Genomic DNA, 22618 nt, shown 5'->3' with positions numbered 1-22618 from the left:
CTTCTTTACACTACTGCTATGGGAGTCTATCAAAGATAAGGTATACGTCGGAGGACACAATCCCTTCGAAGAACAAGTTACTTTCTTACCTTGTAACGTTCTTTTCGTATTCCTTATTGCCCCTCCCATCCATCCCCGCAGTAAGACTTCCCTTGTGGTTGCAGCTTACGCTTCTTCAAGGTTAATAACCAATTAATGCAAAGCAAATTTAAGTTTCAAAACGGAACTGAGCAACGGACGCTGCGCGAATCTCTTTATACGCCCGATGACGTCCGCACCGATGCGGAGGCTGTCGAGGGACACAGACTCGAGGGAAGTCGACGCACAGCACCCTCTACTGAAAGAATTTCTGAGGAATGGGTAACATCAAAGATAAGGAATACGCCGGAGGAACATCCCATCGAAAGAACGGTACAAGGTAAGAAAGTAACTTGTTCTTCTTATTGTGTTCAGATTTTCAGTATTCTATGGAGGTTTGAGAAGTTACCCACAGATTTTAGAAATTTCCAGCACATTCTCTCATTTTTCGCATTCTGCCTGCAAAATCAAAAAGTAAGGTGGATTCAGGAATGTCCAGGACAGCAGAAGCTATAAATCTAGGGTAGCAACATAGCGGGCACTGATTTGCTAACGTTTGAGAATGCAGTTTGCTGTAGCTTGCTTAATTTTTTTAAGCATTGTATTGAGAAATAATTATGTGTATTTCCATAATTTTTTCTGAAGAGTTTCAGGTTCCCCCACAGAATATACTTTTCTTGCTCAAGAAATATATAGGGTGTATACATACAGTTTTTACAAAAATAACATATTATGTTTGGCTATTATGCTTTATCTTCTGTCAGTGTTTCAGCAAACCAACCTTTCTATCGGTCTTATTTTCGACATTTTTGTCTGCATTTTTCTTGTTATGGTTGTCCTCTATTTTGTGAGCTGCCGTCAACATCTTACTGAGGAAGTGGCATTAGAGAAGGAGAGGAAGCGTGGACTATAGTGCCAAGTTTACTTACCTAGTAATGCTTCCCCTCCAACAGTATACGCTTCACAGGCGGTAGTGCTACTGCTAGTAGCAGTAGTAGCAATAGCACTGCTGCTAGTATCAGTAATATTACAGCTATTACCAGCAGAAATGATTTTAGTAACAACAGCTTTACTAGCAGCACAACTGGTACGACTGCCACGAGTAGTAGCACTGCCACCAGTACTGGTACAGACAATATTAGTACGTTTGCTATTAGTAGTGCTACTTTGAGCAGTACTAGTGCCACTACTACCAGAAGTGGAAGTACTACTGCTACTACTATTAGCACTGCCAGCAGTAGTCACAGTGATAGTACTACTACCGGTAATACTAGAGCTACCTCGATACTGATAGTATTACTAAAACTGCTGTTGCTACTACTGGTAGTGACACTATTATTATGGCCACTACACTGATAGAATTACTAATACTGCTGTTGCTACTACTGGTAGTTACACTATTATTAAGGCCACTACTGGGAGTATAACAGATAGACCCACCACTATGTGTACTCATACTGCTATTTGTAGTACTCTTCTTAGTAGTACTGATAGCAATATTACTGATAGTAAAATTACTACTACTACTACTGGTGGCATGGGATATGTAAATAAGTAAACCTACTGATGTAAATTAAAAGAAAATGGCATCTTTTACTTTGCCCCTACACTGCTATTATGGACCTATATTTCTTTTATTTATTTAATTGTTCATTTCTAACGCGTTTAATACCAACGAGTGCTTTCTGAGCGTGGGATCGGGATTCAAACCTGTGTTGCGCTGCTTTGTCTTGCTTCCAAGACAAAAGCATTGCCCCTGAGCTATCCTTTTTCCATGTCCTCTCCATCTCTAGTGTCATTTCCTCTTTAAGAGCTTGAAAGCAGCTCACAGAATGGAGGTTAGCCATTGCAAGAACAATGTTGAGAATTAGATTGATGGAAAAACCTGAGTCTTTAAGGTTGTCATGAAGTTCTTCAAAATAACGTTTTACTTTCCTATAAAATATTTTTTGGGGAACAACTTGTTATTTGATTTGTTTCTCCCAGATAGGCTTAACGGAAAAGTTGAAAAGTGATGTTCTGGAGGTTTGGGGGCAGAGGGATAGAGGACGAAATATGTTGTCCCTGTTTGTTAACAAAGGGCAAAGCATAATTATAATCGAAGGAGAAGGTAGGGCCTGATAACTGGATGTGTATTTCTTGTGCCTTGACTTTTCCAAAAGGTTTGTATAAAGTTCCATTGAACTATGTGAGTTAACTGGTGAGAAAAGGAGCTGAAAAGTACAAATCAATATAAGTTTCAGCCAGAAGTGTCACAATAATGCAAAACCCTATGTGACTCATGGGTACAGGATGTGTTGCCCTCCAGATGTTTTCAGCTACACATCCCATTAGTCTTAGCCAGTATAGTCGGTTCTGAGTTATTTTAGGAATTGACATCCAAAACATCTTGAATACCTGTATACGTACCCATACACCTTAACCATTATTTTCTGTTATGGAACAGAAATAAACACCTGAATTGGATCAAAAAAAGTATACAAATGCATCTATGTGTATATAGTACAAGTAAACTCAGTAATGTATTTCTATATTCTTTGTTTTTTTCCAGAAACACATGACCTGGAAAACAATGTGAAGTGCTACACTGCTGCAGATCCCGAAGTTGCCTTTCCAGTCCTGACCATTGCACTGAAGGAAACTGCTTCATGCCCGCGAATCTTGCCACCCCTTGCCTCAAAAGACCCCTGCTTACTGGGCCCTCCTTCTCCCCTGAGACTCACAGACATCCCTGAGCATGCATCAAGTGACTCCTCAGCGAACGCCATTTCCCTCACCTCCTGCGTGACCAAGGGCATGAGCTCTTGGTCCCTTCCGACGGATTGCGAGAAAACCCCATTCACGATCATGGAACCTGGGGGCATGTCCGCCCTAACTGGTGACTGCCTGATGCAGCAGAGCAGGACGTGCCTAGGCTGCTTCATTGAGGCAAAGGACGGCATTGATCCAGAACCTGGAATAAGCTTAAAAGTTGGTGATATCAACAGAGACTACGACACTTGCTCTGTGTCCGATATAGGAATTCACTGCATGAGCACAGGTGAAACCATGCGTTATGGCGATCAATTGCTCTCAGATCAGCTCCTAAGCTTCCCCATCCACAAGGCAAGAGCAGAAGAAAAGAGAGATGCAGAGAAATCAGACAGTGACTCTGAGGACCCTACGCCAAAAAACTACTATGAAGGATTGCTATTAGACAAGTGTAACGGGGATGATGGTCTACTGGCAAACCCTAACCAGGAATGGGGATACTTTGAGTCTTTCATCAGTGAAAGTAAGATTGAGCTGCTTGATCTCTGCTCCAAGAACGAACTCTCTGTCAATCTTTTTTCCGAGGAAGATGTCGATAACTACATGTTTGACGACGATGATTCAACACTAGGGAGCGACGTCTGCTCCTTAAAGATTAGGTATGAATCTTTCCAGGACAGTGTCAGGGAGAAGGCTAATGCTTTGCAAGAGGATTCCCAGTTTAATTTTTTCCCTAGCGTGTTCACCAGCTGTACGAAAAAGGAAAGCAAGAATGCAATAAGAAGGACTAGTGACCCTCCCCAATTCAGATCTGAGGAGGCTGCTGGGGGGTTGTGGGAGGGGGTGGAAGAGGAGGGCAAATCTGCCTTGGTTAAAAACTGTAACAGCACAGAAATTGTCCAGTACATCAGCACGAAGAGAAACCACTTCCTGGATTCAGTGAATTCAACTGAAGACTCTGGCGAGTTTAGTGATGACAGCACATGCACAGAATCTTCCTATGATGCCCTCAGAGAGATCAAAGATTGTACCAGCTACTTGTCCAGGGAGCACCCCAGCTCCTTCATTCAACAGAACTATGGATTGAGAGTGAAGAGGAAAGTGAGATACAGTGATGATTACTTGTATGATGTAGACTCCATAGAGAGTGAAAAGGTCCCAGAGAAGAAAGAGGGTATTCCTGATGGCCTGCCCAAAAAGGAAGATGATGATGACTGGTGTCCAAAGAAAAGACGGAAAGTGTCCCGGAAGGAGCCTCCAGTTGTGATCAAGTACATTATCATTAACAGGTTTAAAGGGGAGAAGCATATGTTAGTAAAGCTGAGCAAAATAGATGTCGATGAGCCATCGGTTACACTGAGCAAAGATGTGCTCGACAAATACGAAAAGCTTGCTCCACTGAAGGGTTATTGGCAGGACAGGCGGCAAAGCAGGCTTGAATTTCTCAAATCGTCCATGTGCCAAGGACAGGGTTTGTATATGGATGGCTCCGACCCAGCGATCCCCAGGAAAAGAAAATCCAAACTTGCAAATAGACATAGGCTTCAGAGAATTCAAGCAATTGAACAGCCAGTGAGCCCACATGGCCCCTCTCTCTATGACCAGAAACAGGCTTGCAGCAGTAAAGATATTGCGGCCCTGAAGGGCATTCATGCATTAACTTCTGCCACCTCTAGTTGCGACAGTGGAATATATCTGAGCCACATTCCAGGCCCTGCTTCAATGAAGTGTAGATCATTGGTAAGGGAATGTATGGGGGTAGGAAAAAAAGTGCTACGGAGGATCAAATTCAGAAGTGAGGCTAGATTAAAGTGTAAAAGAATGAAAATTGAGCAAGAGGAGGAGAGGTTAACACTGGATGCAGCAGAGATCACCCCTCTTATGGATACTGTGGATGCTGTGCCTGACATAAAAGAAGAAGTAACTTGTACCCCCGACCCCCCCAATCTAGTAGAATGCCAGGAGGATAATGTTACTGTAAGTTCTCTGATTTTACCAGCCACTTGCGCTATTGAAAAGCCTGTGCCACCTGCAAACATCTCCAACAATGTTGCCGTTCTCCCTGGAGGTTATCTGCAGACGTTGCTAGACTCTTCAGATTCCAGTCAGGCAGGTATCACGTACTTTAACCCGCATCCACCTGGGCAGCTTGCGGTTGGTATGGTCCAATCAGACAACGATTTCCATTCACTACAACTTGCCCAGAGCTGCGTGCTCTCGCCTCCTTCCGAATCTGAGTTGCAGCAGTCCCCACACCATTTAGGAATGGAGGCAAGCTTTGGCAACATATGGCATTCTAACCCTGCCAGTAATCAGCCAGACTTTATCCCCAACCTGAGGGACCCTTCACTCCTGATTAGCGAGTTTGGCATCTCTACAGAAAATAACAATGCAGGGCAAATTCCAGCCTCCAACTACACTGAAATGCATATCAATAACAGCAAAGGGGTGTATCACAAAAAGTATGTGCATGAAAACCAGCTGCAGCCTGAAGACGCCTATCAAGCAACATGCAATTTTAGTAATGGAGACACTCGCTTTAATTTCCAGCGAGGAACCCTAAACTCAGATGATGGCAGGCTTGTTAGTTTCGATTCAGTAGGTTCATTGTCAGTTAGTTCAAGCAATTATAGTTCTTTAAGTTTGAAATCGTGCGAGAAGGATGGGGATGATGACATTAACGATGATTTCTTGGCACACTGCAGTCCAAAACTAGTCATCCAACAAAGCATTGATGAAATTACACCATTGAAGGAGTCCAGCGATCTTTTGGACATCTCCAACTTCACACCTGATAAGTTCAGGCACTCGTCACTCTCTGAGATGTCTCCGCCAGACACCCCTAACCTTTCCCCTCAGATAAATGGTTCTGAAATGAAATCAGTAGGTAACTTAAAAACCTTCCAAGATAGTTTCCAGGGCTCACTCAATAATGAGAAAGGCAAATGGAACTGCACTGTCCTTCAGCCACACGAAGCAAGTGATAATGGGTTTGTGTTGAATAATCACCAGTTTCAATTCCATATGTTCAATGATGAGGATCCGCTTAACCTTCTTGAGAAAGATGCTGGGCTGGTCCCGTTTAATGTGCAAACTAGTCAGCTTGGCAAGGGGGCAAAATCGAAGAAGAAAAGCACAGCCAGTAAAAATAGCAACCAAAGTACGTCCCAGAAAAACACGAAGAAAAAAACACCCAAAGCCATCAAAGGAGCTGATAAAACACAAACTAAAAATAACAAGCAATCTTCCAAGTCACCCAAGAAAGGAAAGAATGCAAGTGTATTCAATGGTGACACACCCTTAATCATAGGTTCTGCAGGTTCTTTGCATAGCATGACCCCTTGCAGCAAAGCCTTGGGCGATAGTATTCAGCATTGTGGGGCAATCCCTTTAAAACTAGGGAAGCATGATGGTGAATGGCAGTTTGGAAAAGAAAGTACTGTAGGCTGGTCTGAGTCCAAGTTGGGGAACTCGAACATCCTTCTCGACGATGATCAGCGAGAATTTGAGGAGCCATCCAATATTCTGTCTAACATTGCCTCTGGGATGGCGGATGTCCAGAGGTTCATGATGGCATCTATTGAACCATTGTGGAGCCCCATTGGCAATAACACCGTACCAGATATATTCCGCTCACCAGAATCAAACAGTCTGAAACTGAAAACTCTTAAAATTCTGGCAGGCACGCAACAAGAGTCCAAGAAAAAGGTGAACGGCATCTCTCCAGGCTCAGCTAAAAACCACAAAGCAACCAGCAAGGGCTCCAATAAAAACATAAAATTAGCGGCCTACGACCCAGGCCGTCCTAATTGTTCAACTGTTTACAGCACTGACATTCACTCCCCCTTTTTTGATAAAAACTTTTGCAATTTGAGCACTTTAGGCAATAATGCACCAACACACAAAAAGTTGTACCGCCACAAATCAACTTCTAAATCGCTGCGGGATGAGAACTGTAAGGTAAAGCGACCGGATCGGGAACAAGTGCACAAGGACTCGACAATGACAGTGTCTTTTGAGAAACTGAGGTAATGCTGCACCAAAACGGCTGAACGCTTCCTTTTCTTTCTACCTGCCTAAGCCCGCTATTCCTCGTTTTTATCTTCCTTTAACAAAAAAAGGAGAGCTGCATGAGCGAGAGACTTTCATTTCTCTTTTACGCGAAATAATTGCAAAATGATATGCATGAAAACACTTATACCTGCAAGCTACCTAAAGATTGACCACTTTCTGGCTTGGCAAGGGTTAAACAAGCTAACCAGGCTAGCATTTTCTGCTGTTTGGCTTCTTCCGTTGTTATTGTTTATTTATTGCAAAAATAGTAATGATGTGCTTTTTAAAAACAAACATTTTAAAAAGGAAAGACATTTCCGATTTTTGTTTAACAAAATGCATCTGGAAGCATATGCATTAAATGCCCTTAGGAGAAAACATGAAACTAGTATTAAGCTTCATATGGAATCTGAGTGCTGTCTATCCCTTCGCTGCTGTTTATATTTTAAACTGCATCTTACAAAATCAACTACTTGAATGCAAGACTCAATGTGATCAGCTCTGGTAAAAACGCCAAGCTGCAATTAACTAAATATGGCATCAAATTCTTTGAATTTCTTTTTTTCTGCAGGAGTTCGGACTTCATTCTTCTTGAAGCAGAATTTTTTTTTCTGTTTGCCTGTGTTTGAAGAGATTTGCTTTTCTAAGAAAAAAAGGCAAAAAAAAATGATTTGATTGTTTTTTTACATTTCTTTTGGTCCGTTTATTTTGAAAAAATAATGCCTTGTGGTCTGTTGAAATGTTAAGTGCTAAAAGTGCAAAAGTTTGCATTGTGGGAATAATTTGTTTGAGAGGAATCTTAACCTGGTATTCTCTGTGAAAAATTGTAAAGTCATACTGTTGTACAGTACCTTTATGCACTATTATCCAGATGAAAATGTGCCAAACGATGATCAAGAGCCTGTACATATTTTTACTATATCAGCATTCAGCCGTGCTTTCGGAAATTATACCTTTTTGATTTACTGCGAACATTCCACTCGTTTGGTGATCGTGTTTACCTGCCCATTTCCGCCTCCCCACATTTTCGAAGCACCTGTAGCTAAAAAGGAGATTATTTTGCTGAGAAACTCAATGTACCAAAACGGCGGATATGCTAACTAACCGTGTGCCAAATTTACTTACCTCATCTCATGGATCCACCCTGTGGTTTGGAGCTCCTGTAAGGTTGCAACTGAACATTGGAAGTAACTTGGATGGATACACGCCCTCTTCATACGCAAGACGAAGGAACATCTCTTTTTTTCCATCACCTTCATGACGCGGGAGATCAGGACCCTGGGGAGGGTTGTAGCCGCGCGTACGACAGGAGTTCATGTGCGTGCAGTCAGAACGTCTGTTTTGTTGGGGGGAGGGGTAGTGTGGTCTCAAAAGCAAAATGTGTAGCTGATGATCATTTCAAGTGCAAAGTTCTATTGCAGGCACTTTGTGTCTCCATTTTATATATATTTTATAGTATTTACATGGAATCTGTTGTAATAATTTCCATGCAACCACAGACTTGGAGGGATCCTCTTGCTCTGTACACATATGATCATACTAATTTTGGAATTCCTTCCATTTATTGCTGTTTACTTTTAATGAGGCAATTTTCTTAACTTTTGATTCTAATCTTTTTCATGTCATTGTTTTGATGATGTTTTTGAAGTGTATTAACCTGTAATGCCAATAATGTTCGTTTAAAGACTATATCTGGATGCACATATACACATACATTGTATGTATGCGTGTGTACATATACTTTATATACATATATAAATCTATATATGTAGGTAATACCTATGTCAATTTCTGTGCCAAAATTGAATCCTTCGACTAGCTGCATTATGTCCCAATTAATGCAGTGGTGTTCCTAATACTGTACGTCTGGGCCAGATGTGGGTAAGTGGAATTCCCTGGGATAGAACAATCATTACACTGCCACATGCTAAATAAAAGAACAATGTGATAGATCCTTTTGCTGCTGAGCGCTTGTGCATTTGACTTCTGATTAAAAAGCATACCATAGATAACCAATATATGCAAGTGACTCATTTTGCTAGGGGTATTGCCATGTGGCACATTCCCAGGCAGAATTTGTTTCTTTAAAGCTGCAACGTGCCCCCCGACCCTGTGCGCTGCTGAAACCTTTTGGGCTGTTCGTGGTGAACTGTTCATGCACTTGTAAGAGCTGGGATGAGCCATTGACGATCTTGAAATGTCCAGAATTCATCTCTCCAATGTTTTTGTGATTTTTCTTTTTTTGTTTACCTGTCAATTTCTTTAATAATTAAAAGTCTAGGGAGCTTGACTTAGGCAGAGGTATCTTACGTTGAAAGGTGCCAGGTGACGCCGATGTAGAGAAAATAAGCCAGTTAATGTGTTTTTGATGGGCCCACGGCATGAATTGCATATTGGATATTTGAACGCACATGCAAGTTCACTGTCTAGCACAGGGTTGTCCAATCCCAGGTCTTGAGGGACGGAATCCTGACGGGTTTTCAGGATTTCCCTCATTAATATTCATGAGAAACTGTGCATACATTTAGCATCAGTATATGCAAATTCGTCTCATGAATATTAATGAGGAGTATCCTGACAATCCGTCATGTCTCTGGCCTTCAAGGCCTGGAGCTGGACAATCCTGATATAGCAGAATGCCAGCTGCCATCTGAATTAGCCATGCCGTTTCCGAGAGTTTAACAGCAGTAATGTGCCTGTTTGTTAAAGGTTGCTCACATCACAGTTCACTACACAGGCTTAAGTTTCACCCCATCTACCACCACACGATTCTTCACTTGTGCCTGTCCTTTTTTGGGTTTGCCTCTTTTGTTTGGTTGCAAATATGTCTTCCATAGAAAGGTAATCAATATATGTCTCTCTGTCTCCCCATGAACTATTGTCTAATTTGATTTTCATTTTAAAAATCATCATAAAAACAACAGCACATGTCCCCAATCTCCCAGTCCAGAACATGATGGCCTCTTCCTACGAGAAGTACCGCTTTTACACCTATTAAGTTTTAGAAACATTTCAAAATTGGAAACGGTGTTCTATACACATGTATGTGTCAAATTGAATGTGAAAATGAGTTTGAAAGTAAAAAGATTGGCGTTAGCCTACATGTTGCAGAAGGTGGTGATGGCCAAACCCAATATTTTGAAATTGCAAACATTGGCACTTTCAAAAACAATGTGCATGCCCAGGGAGTCAAATAGATACCCGGGTAGTCAAATAGATCTCTCTTCACACTTAAAATCGCTTGAACGCAGTGATCTCACAAGTGTTGAAGGTGTCTTTAGGTGTCTACCTTTCTCTGTAGTTAAACATGGCCACCATCGTAGGACCAATGCTTGAGCGCCCTTCCCATTTCTTTTTTCTCTGGGACATGCAAACATTGAAAACCATGATCTGCAGAAGAGAACTTTGTATCACTTCTGCGACTAGCTAGATAACATTTGCTGCCGCATCTCTGAGTTGAGGTGTCATGTATTGTTCTTTTTTTAAACATAAATCCATCAATTGACAGCAGGAAAAGACCCGAAACACATACTGCACTTATTGTTTTACTGATTTTTGCAGTCCGTCGCTGCTCTTTAGTCTTAAGCATCACCTGCGCCTTCCTGGGCCATTCCTCAGCCCCAGCTTTTCTCTTCGGAAGGTTTCATCATGTGTTTGGCGTCCATCTTCTGTACATTATTCTCAGATCATCGGCCGATTGGCTGTATCTTAGAGTCAGAAACAATATCCGTCATATTAAATGGTATGCCCAACATACCAGAATTGCTATAGGAATGCTTGTGGTTACACTCTTAGCTACTTAAGATATTCATTTGCATTTGAGGGCCAAGCAGTGCAAATCAGCCTATACCCCGACATAAGGAGGGGTAATGCCTGATCTTCCATGTCCCATCCTCCCCAGATAGGACACTATGCAACGCCACCAGGAGGGAGGTTAAGCTTGTGTTCCTGGGTACAAGAGGCGCATGTATGGATACTCCCAGTTGTAGAAATAAAATACGATGCAACGTAATACATCACAGGATTTCTAAAGATTTCCATTGCAGAAACACTATTCTTTTCTAGTAGCACAAGTGTTGTAATCTTATGACTTCCTCACCACCCCTGCAACCAATTCCTAAGATTAGTCTGAGACCACCAAGGGACCGCTCCAACATCTGCTTTACAACTAGAGGCTAAAAAGTATATTTAAGGAAACCTGGCCTAGTGTATGCTTGACGCATTCAAACAAATGAATACAATTCCTCGCCCTAGACTCATTCAATAGAAATAATAGCTCCTTTTTGCTCATTGGCGACACTGTAAAATGTTTGCGGTGTTGAAGGAGCAAATGCTATAGTCCGGAACTAGAAATACAGGACTAGTTCCTCTAATGCAAAGGATTATTGAAGGTGAATTTGAGCACCTCTTTCATTTAAGAGCATACCTTTGTTATTATTAGGGATAAATCAGATCACCAATGTTATGGAATCTCTTTAAGATGCATTTCAAGCTAGTGGAGGAGCACACCATTGTTATTGGCCTCTATTCAGGCATATGTTTTTATAATTGGCTCCTGGACTACCACTGTTGTTGCCAAATTAAAACCCCCAATTGAAAAGTCCAAAGTGAGCAAAGACTTGTGTACAGTCTGCACATTGGGCGATAAGCTTAATCGGAAGCTGGTGAGTTGAAGACACATTATTTTGTCATTTGAATCCTAAAGCCAAGATCAGTGTTTGGAATGAATTCCCTTTGAGAAAGATTTTCAAAGAGGTCACTAATAGCACTGTTTCAGTAGGCTGCACTTGAGTTTGGGTGACTTCAAATATGTCGGCTTCTTAGAGCAGCCCTCCGTGATTCATGTGATTCTGTCCTGCTGCAAGACAGGTACCCCTTGAGCAGTATACTTTGCAGGGACTACCTAAAGAATCTTTTCATTAAAAAACTAAATACCAGATGGACTTTTGCTCAGAGCCCCAGTAGAGCCCCAGTACATGTTGTTCTAATCGTCTGAACATGGCAGCAACCAGTCTCTCATGTACCATAGACTTCTAGCGAAGGAGGAGTGCCTTGTTTATGAACCCCAAAGGGGTAAAATAAATCATCCTTAAAGTGGTTTGCGAGCAGCAAGAAGCCGAGAGGAATAAATGTGAAAATTATGACTTAGTTATGATAGGAAAAGTCTCAAATGAAAATGCGAGCAAGTTTTCTTGTGGAATCCAGGCTCTAATCACAGTAGTAGCCTCTATTCTATTTATACTCTTTGTTCTTTTCAAAGATTCCAACTTTCCAGCCAATCAGCAATCTTGGATTTGAGTACTACTCGCCTATAAAGGCCAAATTCCAAGCTTCACTTTGTGGCGTGAAGACACTGGTTAAGAAGACCCTGTCTCAGAGGAAGTCCCAAGCGACTCTGCCCTGTTTTCTCTCTTCACAAGCTCTAAATGCATTACCATCCTGCCCTATTTCGTGCCAGTTGACCATCGCCCTTCTTGGAGGCCCAGCCTTCGGTCTGGGACCTAGGCAGCAGTCACCCACCACAGAATAGAGCACTCTGGTGCGGGCTGTAACGGTTCATTTGAAATGCTCACCAATTGCACGTGGGCGAGCTTACAATCTTTGATTTACATGGCATATTAGGCTAAAATGCAGTATTGTGAGCACAGCACTCAGCCACTTCCAAATACTTCATTAGCATGAATGAGTGCAGTGAACCGTGTCATCGCAGAAGGCGTTCAGCCATTACTTTGAATGGGCAAGCACTGACATGCTCTGTGTGTAAGATTGTTTTTAAATCTTTGCTAGTTTTTAGATGCATCGTTTCAAATTCGTTTAATATTGCCCTTATGAGGCATGTGTATGTTATAGTTTTCTGTTGGCGTTTAGTGCCAGCCAACAGCAACCTTTAGGTACAACATTCAATAATTCTCTGGCACGGGGCTCCACCTCTACTACTAGTAATGTTAAGTTTAATGAAAGGAGGGGGTCCAGCAGCCTTCATCAGGACTAGAAACCCTTCAATGAGCGGCGCGTAAAGAGGCGCTTTGATGAAAAGCTTGATCTGTTAAGTGAAGAACTGGAGCACAACTTCATCCCTCCCCCCAAGCTCTGCCTGCGCACATAGGTTTGTCATATTTGGGACAAACAAGATTAGTTGTATTTGGGTACCATTTTCCTGTGATTTCCCCAAACCACGGTACCTGCCTGTTAGCATGTGGGAGTGCAAGTAGGCAGAGCTTGTGTGATGTTTAAAGGATCATTTCCAGATGAGAGCCTGCCATTTACTGCCCTCTCGCAGCGTTTTCTGCTGCTTTGTAGGCCAAGCTCGGTCCTAACAAAGACGCATTAAACCTTCTCTCTGCACAGAGTGGAACGCTGGGAGCACTGCTTCATTGTCCTGCAGTGTATTGTGAAGGGTAATGACTCGGAAAGTTGCAATGGTGCTCTGCATTCCACAACAATTAATCTAAAGCAAATGGCACTAATTATAATAAATCACACTATTTCCAACTCACAGGCCCATCAACAGCGCTGACAACCTTCCGCATTTGTCATCGTAACGACGTAACCCATGCCGGCGTTGGCACAGCAGTGGATACAGCACGAACCACATGCAGGTTACTTTGCCATCCTTTTTCAATTTGCTCATTGATCAGTGCAAAAAGAAGTCTTTTGCCTGTGCAATGGAGGATTTTCCGACAATATGCATGGGCAAAATGTGTTCATCAGACTGAAATTGGTGAAGTTATTTGAGATAAGCCAAAAATGGAAGGTCCTTGCAGAAAGAAAAGGCAAATAGACACTTCTTTTGGAATCTCATTCATCAAAAGCAACTGAATATTTTCACTTAATATTGTAGACTCCATTGTCCTGGTGTGCCTGGAGGTAGAGGTGTTAAGGGCGAAGACTCCCTTGCTGATGGAGAGATCGAGGTCAATATTCCAGTGTGAAAATGATTTACTGGACATATACAGCAAGTAAAGGGAATGTTGATCATAAGTGCAACACGAATGTTAGATACATGGACGTCTGGATTAGTGTATTAATTCTGGAGTACACTTTGATTAGATATGTTACAATTTCGTGCTGAAACAGGTTCTTGTGTGAGCTAGTATTCAAGCACTGGAATGCCTAAGCCAATGCATGGCTGCTCTTCTTCACCATTGTAACATTCTTAAGGCCGCCAACTCTGGGTCATCTTGTGTTATGGTACTGGATCATTTTTTATACTCATAGGCACGCCTGCGATCTCCAGTACTGCATGATACCTTTCACATCCTCCCTTTCCTACTGCAACAACAATCACTTCTTGACCAAGTTGAAACATATTGAACATAGTCCATCCAAACCAATAATTTCCTTTCCCGTACAAAGTCCCTTTCCCACAGAAGCGATGTGTCTTTTCTTATAGGTCTGGGGCCGTTATCTTGCCTATGGTCCGAAGCAGCTGTTCCTTGTTTGTTCCTAGTCCTTTACTTTTCTGCAGGTCCCATGCACATTGTCATGATGTCACCTGATTATTACTTGATGTCTACATTAATAGCTCTTGAAATCCACCTATGTAACTGTGTTAATCTTGTTAATAGTTGGACAGATAACATTCACAAGTTGCTGCATAGCTTTTATACACCATAAGGCATGTCCGGTGCCTGAATGCTCAGGTTTTCACTGGCTTGGAGCCCTTGGTGACGAAACTGTAAGACGTGTGGTGAACTGCGTATCGGGTGTATTTGTGAGAATCCAACACTGAGAAGTGCAGTCCTCTGTTTCTTTACTCTTTCATATTAGGTCCAGGTTCTTGCTTTTATATCACAGTGGCAATATGAGTATGGTGTGTGTAGAGAGCACAGAAAGATCAGGCTTTGTTCCTGTCCCCATCAGCAGAAGTCTTGCATTGTTTCTATGTAAATATCATTGCCCTGCCCGAAGATATTGGCCATTCTCATATTTTTTTTGTCATATAAAAAATATTATTTGCAATACTCCTATGCCCAGTTTGTTCAAATTCCCAGCCTTTGGAAATGCCACAACCTCAAGCCAAGGAAACACATTGTGAAATCGGATTTGAAAAGCTCAAGCCTGGCATGCGGCTCATGCCCTTCTTTGCTTCCATTTTCTCCCAGCATTGCATTCCTCATCTTCACTCTTTCGACTGTTGTTCTTTCACAAGTAGAACATATTCAGTGCTCCTAGTTGCAAACTGCACTAAAACTGGAGGACAAGACAATATTTCCTGAACGTAGACTGTTAGTCATCAACTGTTCCCCGACATTTTGTCTCAATCTTGTCTTGAAGAACATCCATGTAGCATGTTCTCGTGTGAAGGTATCCACGGTGTGGATGTCCAGGACTTTGAAGTGCACTATTTAAAGCCCTTCGAAGAACCCTGTTAAATTCATAGGGATTCATGTTCATGGGCTCTCTGAAAATATCCTGACAAATGGACGATTCTCTACAAAGCTGCAGAATAGGCCGTTCCAGTCCCTTTCCCCATATCCAGATGCTATTTACATAAGGGAAGCAGAAAGGCTTCCTTGGAAAGGAAGTACACTAGTAAATTAGCAGCACATCTGAAACTGGAAGCCTAACGTCCATCTTTGGATATAGATTTCAGTAGGGTACACTCTAATGCCCTTCATTCATGCACCAATGCAAGGCCATAGCTGGGTCCTTTACAGGACCCTGACAATCTCACCTCATAGGACTGTTTCTCTTCTGAAAAGGATTCCTACATCCCTCCCCTCCCACCGTTCTCATCAATTCCACTCTCCTTTCTGCTCTCATATCTATTCCTTTCATCCTGAAGGATTAGTAGTCCATCTGATTTACTTCTTTATCTAAACCATGTCTTGGCTGCATCCAGAACTGGCTTACTATATTTTATATAGGTCTTCTCACTTACTGTACCCAAGCCTACTGAAAATTGAGATCCCTTTCTTTCAAGCTGCCCATTCCTTGTGCTATTTGCACCCTCCCTACCACCAACACTTTCTCCCACCCTTCTCTTTCCTTGCCTTTGCAGTTTTTTCTGAAGTGTTGATGAATTCTTCAACTAATCACTCTACTTGTCATCCCACCTTTCTTTTCTGCTGCCTCCTGTCTTTGTCATGTTCAGGTGTACAAGATCTGAAAACATGTACGCCTTCCATGCACTTATCGACTACTCCTTACTCTCGCTCATAACTGGTCTCCATTGCTATTCTATCCCACTTCACCAAACTGTCCTGAACGTCTCTGAGGCTTTTATTTTACTCCCCAATTTTCATTCATGTCATTACCTTGCCCTATCATTTACCTTTCGTTTGCAGTTCTAGTTGCTCTGCATCTATGACCTGTCTTGCCCCTTAGACCTTTTGTCTGTGGTTCCCTCGCATCTTTAGTTCTATACTAATATCCATCTCTCGGCTGCTTCTTGTGTTCCACTACCCTAAGCACTCTTAACTGATTAATCATTTATTTACTTTACCTTTGTAGAAGATTCTTCTCATACACTTCTTTCTATAAATCCATCTCTTCCCGTGCCCGCCAGTCCTCCATTCTATTTCTCCCCATCTACACCTTTTTCTGTGCCCTCACATTCTTCACCTCTTTCCTCTGTTTCTCCCTCGGCCTCTGCATTGAAACTGACATGCCCCCACCGCCCCCTGGTTCTTTGGAATCAAATTTCTCTTAGTTATTGTGTTATTTTGTGATAATCCTTGGCTGTCTTTTTTTGTAGCATTACAGGTAAAATATAAAAATGTGCCACTGTAGACGAACATCCGCTGGATTGTGAGAACCTATATTAACAGTAAACTCTTCATGTCTCTATCAATATCCATTTTAGAAAAGCAGAACACTCTTCCCCGCCACCTATGATATCACTGCATTTTTAAAATGCATTTGAACACATAGGGTCATGATCCATACATACGAGAAAGGAAAACCACAGCTCGCAGGTGCCTTAGATAGACACTTAAAAAATATTTGCTCAAAGAATCTGCAATGTAATGCTGTCATTGGAAATGCATGCAATGCTAACCAAAGCTCAGTGATATGGATACAATTTCTTTGAGCAGGTACACCTTTCGACCATTAGGGCATAACAAATAGTAAATGGCAATTTGATTAAACTTTATGATAACTAGAAATACTCATACTTTGTGAAAAAGAATATGCCAGCTCTGCTTAGCATGTATGCACGTAACATTGAGAAAATATGTCAGGAAGCCAAGACCCTCATTTACTCTTCTCTTACTGTGCACTACATATCTCTTTAGCTGTGAACTACATCTTTCTTCAACTTCTCCTCTCACTGATGTTTGCCAGCTCTATTCCATATGACTGGATTCCATATTACATTTTACATTATGCTTCATATGCTTATCCTACAGTCTTTCTCTGTTTTTTTATTATTTAGGTTAGGTGTTTTGAACCTGTGTGATTTGGACACCCTGTCCCCTCCCAGGAATTTTGTTACAACCCCACTGTAGCCCAGCCTTTACCTGCCATCCCAATATGCTGGCATCTTCATCACCTTGGCTCCCTCTTCCATCCCACCTGTTACTGCAGATGTGGTTTCTCTGCTGCCAAACCAACGGTAACGTAGAGTGCTGCGGTGGCCTGTATGCAGCTCCAGGATTATTTCCATGTTTATTTCTCGATAAATATGCACACGTTCAGCACCGTGGGCGGCTCTTCTCCTTTCTCAAGCACCCACAGCGTCCTATTGAAGCAGACGAATTAATTTCATACAGAGGAAGTTTTAAGACTAATAACAAAAGAGCCACCCACCAGGAAGAAAGCCTATCAATTTTATAGCATGCCGTCATCCACGCACCGTGTAGTTTTCCATTCCCTAACATACATAAATTGTAAAGGCTCCTATGGATAGAAAATTCAATGAAGCAATGCCCACAGCGGCATTGGTTGCAGCAACACTTGCTTAATCAAACAATGGCCATTTATGTAAGGATGGACATGGGAGAAAGGGATGTGGGGGTTGTGGTCCGTTTGACCTGTCCCAACTGCCAGTGACCAAAATATTAAAACACCAGCGTGTGCAAAAAGTAAATACAATGTTAGTAGTAGAATGAAAACTCTATATATCCGTTTCTCAGGTAAACAAGCAACACAAATGAACATGGAGCAACAGCCATCTTGGAAAGCTTAGAGGAAAGAAAAGAGATTGGTTTCCCAAAATTCACAGGGTAATGTAGTAAGGGATTTCTAGACATGTGCACACCCTTGGGGCACAAGGAAGCATGGCGTAAAAGACAACATGTCTCTCTAATGGGACAGATAGTAAAATGTATATTTTAGAAGCACAAAGGGGACACTAATATAAATGTGAGTAATAAAGTAGATATGCGCTGAACTCAGTGGGAAGCGGACTGGGGATGAAGAAATTCGACCGGACAGCATAAACCGTGGGATATCGACCACCGCATACATAGACCTGAATGTAGATCATCTTAACTCCACAAAACAAGTTTCAGCACATTGTGTGTTGATATTTTGTGCCACTACAAAACTTTTTCTCTCCAGCACCCCTCCACAGCCGTAAAGAAATACTGACTGGTCCTTTTTATGAATGTAACATACTTTTCCGTTTGACATTATTACACAGCAAGTTTTATCATTGTTGAAAACGATTCATTTGTTTCCCTTAAGAACAAGCTTTATAAATATTATGTAGAGTCTATTGAAGTATAAATCTTGAGGACTACTCTAAGACACCTACAGAATCTTGTATATTTTTAAGTGTGCCAATTTGTAAAATATTTTGTACGTGTATATTTTTCTTAGAGAAGTGCTGTGAAGTGTTCGTATGTGTGAGTTTTCCTTTTTTTTCCACACCCCCGGTGTGTTAATGAAAGGATGTACACTTAAAGGTCTCTGGTTTTAAAAACCAAAATACAAATGAAAAAAGTAACATTTTGTTGGACATTTTGTAATAAAAGACAATGTTGTGAAAGAGTGTAGTGATATTGTGTAAAGGAAAAATTGACAACTTTGTGAGCTCCTTGCTGTTTTATAGATTCTCTTGTAAATTATTCTTGTAAGATTTTGGGTTTTGTTGTTCTCGTTGCAAAGGTTTTAAATATTTGTGATTGACCCTGTATGGTGAAAACGTCATATTGTTACCTTGCTGAGTTTTGTTATATTGTTTATGGAATAAATAAATTTTAAAAAACTAACAAAAATACAACCTTGTTTTTTGCATCTTATGTGGGAGCCCAATCAAATTATGTTTTGTGTTACGGGCATACAGTGATTGTGCTCCTTTTGTTAGTTTTTCCTGACAAGTGTTAAGGTGCTTTACCAAAGCCAGAGGATTTTCTACAGCCAAGTTATTGCTAAAAGGCACTCTGAGTTGGAAGACATGGGCCATTTCAAATGTCTGGTCATAAACATTTTTTTTAAACTTTTTTCTCCCCTTATGTCGTGTCAATAGCTCTATACTTTTGAAACAGCTGACTTGCAAAGGGTCACCACAGAACCCTTTTAGAAATACTCAAAACAAAAAATGGCGCCACGCAAAGCCTCAATTGAGGGGCATGGCTGTTATTGCTATCTCCCACACTGAAGTATGCTTCTGTAGACTACCAAAGAACAGCCCCAAAATCTGTGGTCAGAAAATGTAACGTTTTTGAAGCTCGAGGTTATCCTTTTTTGCGGCGATGATATAAAGGATTCTGTCTGAGTTACTTTGGGTATTCTAAAATTGTCAACACTGAAACTCGGCATATCAGATACTTTACAATAACTTTAAAAATGAGGCCGATCATCACTGTATACAATTCTTAGCATGCAGCACATCAGCTATGTCCTGATGGCATAGCTTACCAAACTGTCTCTTGGCAGGGTTGCCTAGTTTGCCTTTGCATTAAGTTCACTGATAAATGTTAAACATGTCAAATTGGCACAATAGCACCAAGAGGCTGCCAAGTTGAATTATACAAGAATACTGTACATTGCCTACCAGGGTTGGAATTTGCCAGTTGCTGGTGCTCTGCTTTTACCCTAGAAGGACCTGGTTAGCTTGACATAAACAGCTGCCAGGACCTACTTGGACACATCAGGCCAACTGGTGCTGGATAAACATTACTAAAGTGATATTAACTCTGGGTGTTTGGAAATGTGTCTGACGTATTGGGACACATCTGGAAGACATTTAAACCCTAATGGGCCACATATAATGAACACAACTATATAGTTTGCCTATTATTTGAATTTAGATTTGCAACTCACTAGGTACTAGCTCCTCGTCCCCAGGACATAGCTCATACTGAATGGGTGATGCTGAATACCCTGAGCAGCTTTTAGCTTGCGCTGAACAAATCCTTACTTCGATCCCTGCATACTTATCTCTTAAAGATCAAATGCTTTCACCAAGACTTTTATTTATCTAGCCCCTTTATCTTGGCTTGGTGTGGTTTGGGAGAGAATTATTCCTCCTGGAGATTCCCAAATGCAGCCTTGACCCTCTAAAGGCAGTTGATTGTTCTAGTGGCAAGGATTCTTCAATATGATCACATAATGTTCAGCTGTCATTGCCTGCATTGGCTACCCTTTGAGGCCAGGCTAATCTTCACTAATTCTCCCTAGCATACAAATCCTTACACTTGTGTCCTTTCCCAGAGCAGCATCGGATTGAGCCCTCAGGCTTTCAGCCCATGCCCGAAAGAGATGAACACCAATGTGGGCCATTTATGTTCGTTGTGTGTTGGCCAAAATGAAATTGATGCTGGATGCACATTGCGATATAATGTATATAGTGCAATGTGGGTAGTTCGCATTAGTGCCAGCACTGTGGACGTGTGGTGCAAACACTTTTCCAAGTGGATTAAAGGCACGGGACCCGGATCATTGATATGCATGAGCCCTCCCACTCCCTCGAGTCTGTTAGGTCATGCGTTTGACAACATAGTTGATGAATTTAATCTCCAGATAGTATACCGTTTGCTCTGCTTGTGCTACAAATACATTTTCATGAACTTGCTAAGACCTTTAGAAATGGAATGGATCTCTGGTATGCAAAAACCACAACATTTGTTGAATTGTCTCTGACGGGTGCTCAGAGTAGACAACTTCTGTAAGATTACACATTTTGCTCCTTTGGAGAAGTTACTTTGTTCTGTGAAGTTTGCCTCTACATTTCATGTGCAGATATTTCCTCTTCATGGTTTTCCTAGGAAGCTCAATTCTGACAGAGGAGCTCTTTTTTCTAAAGTTCTGCAAGATTGTTGTGAATGTTTGGATTAAGAACTGCCCCTCTCTTCTGGTTGCCCCTGAAATTGACAGCTGAATAGAGAGTGAATCAGCTTTTCAACCTCATCTATGTTTTGTTTAATGCTGCTCAAACTAATTAGAAATCTTTTTTTTTACCGCCATAGCCTTTTCTTGCAAAATCTCTGGACATATGGATCCTCAATTTTTCTGAATGTGGATTTACCGTAATTGAAGTTTCTCATGTCTGATTCTTTCATGCTGAAATTTCAGATCTCGACTTGTATTTTTGTTGCTGAGAATGCGTGTACTAATAAGGAGACTATGCTGAGAAACACTAATGTTTCGGGGAGTCTATCAGCAAAATATTTTGTGGTTGAAGAGATTTGACTGTCCTCCGGTACTTCCTGCTTGTGTTTTGCTAGCCAGATCGGTCTGACTTGTTTTTATGGACCCTTTGTTAATGAGCGTTTCTTCAGTTCATCCAGTATTACATCTGTCTCAATGGAAGCTTGTGCATTAGGATCCTTTTTCTTATGACTCCATTCTGACCAATGTCAGTGAGTGATCATGGGGAATTTGAAATCTCTGGGATTTTTTATGCTCAAATATTCAGGGCCATTTGCAAAATGTGGCTTATTGGAAGGGCTATCCAGGTTGTGAAACTTGCATATTTTGTTCGCTTTTTACATTTATTTTTTTATTGTCATTGTCACATCCCTAATTAAGCCAGGGGGAGAATAAAGTTTTGGAGGCAGATGGTTAAAGTGAGTACTCTCATGTCTGGGTTAAAAAGAAAACAGGGTTCTGGGAGGTATTGATTACGACAAAACGTGAGGTCGTATAAACATGCTCAGCGATCGAGTCGATGGGATCATTAGGTTCACTTGGGAGTCAGGGGACCAAGGGGTCAGCCTGGTGGTGTATGTTATTAGCCATGAGCGGTTTGGGGGTGATTCTGGACGTTGTTTCTATCCTTGCTTGATGTTCAGGTACACAAGCTCTATTTTCAGTAGTATAAAGAGAATAACATTTTCAGAGAAACAATGCCTGCTAAGGTAAGGCTGCTGCTGTACCACAAAGCCAAAGTGGACTATGTTGCTGTGCCCCCCGCTTCAGCATGACTTCCTTTTTATTGCACACACCTTTCTTTGGTAATTGTCTGGCATCGTGTTTATAAATGATTGACGGAATCTAAGTGCATTTGACCTCTTCTGATCCTTGTGTTGATGATTGAAACCCCCGTCACGATTCCTGATCGCTTGCCGGGCGCTTGCTTGGTCTTAAGTATTTATTTAATGTCTTTTGGCTTCCTCTGCCTGTTGAAGACAACTTCCAGTTGATATCCATATTCTCTATTAGTCAAAGACAGCAGCAGTGTGGATTCATTAAATAGTTGCTGCTTTCTATGGACAAGGTAAGCATCGAAATCTTGACAGATTATACATGTAATGGAGTAGAGAGATCTGTACTACCACAGAGAGTAAGGGGTTGCAAGGAGCCATGGGGTTACTGGAGTGTTGATGCCCAGTACACAGACTTG

The 22618-nt window shown here is 41.5% G+C and overlaps 1 protein-coding gene across 6 annotated transcripts in view; it reads left to right on the top strand.

Annotated features, from left to right (window-relative positions):
* The window catches only part of NEXMIF (neurite extension and migration factor), a 1570947-nt gene extending 1551904 nt beyond the window's left edge, over positions 1 to 19043 (top strand). For all 6 annotated transcript variants that reach the window (XM_069612575.1, XM_069612574.1, XM_069612576.1 and 3 more), the window contains one exon: positions 2630 to 19043. In XM_069612575.1, coding sequence (XP_069468676.1) covers positions 2630 to 6861 — 4232 coding nt within the window. In that variant the 3' untranslated portion in view covers positions 6862 to 19043. The remainder of the gene's footprint in view (positions 1 to 2629) is intronic.
* Positions 19044 to 22618: the final 3575 nt, after the last annotated feature.

This window comes from Ambystoma mexicanum, chromosome 5p, assembly GCF_040938575.1.
Source record: "Ambystoma mexicanum isolate Mex_15411 chromosome 5p, UKY_AmexF1_1, whole genome shotgun sequence".
Taxonomy (NCBI): Eukaryota; Metazoa; Chordata; class Amphibia; order Caudata; family Ambystomatidae; genus Ambystoma; species Ambystoma mexicanum.
This window is presented reverse-complemented; position numbering and strand designations above follow the sequence as displayed.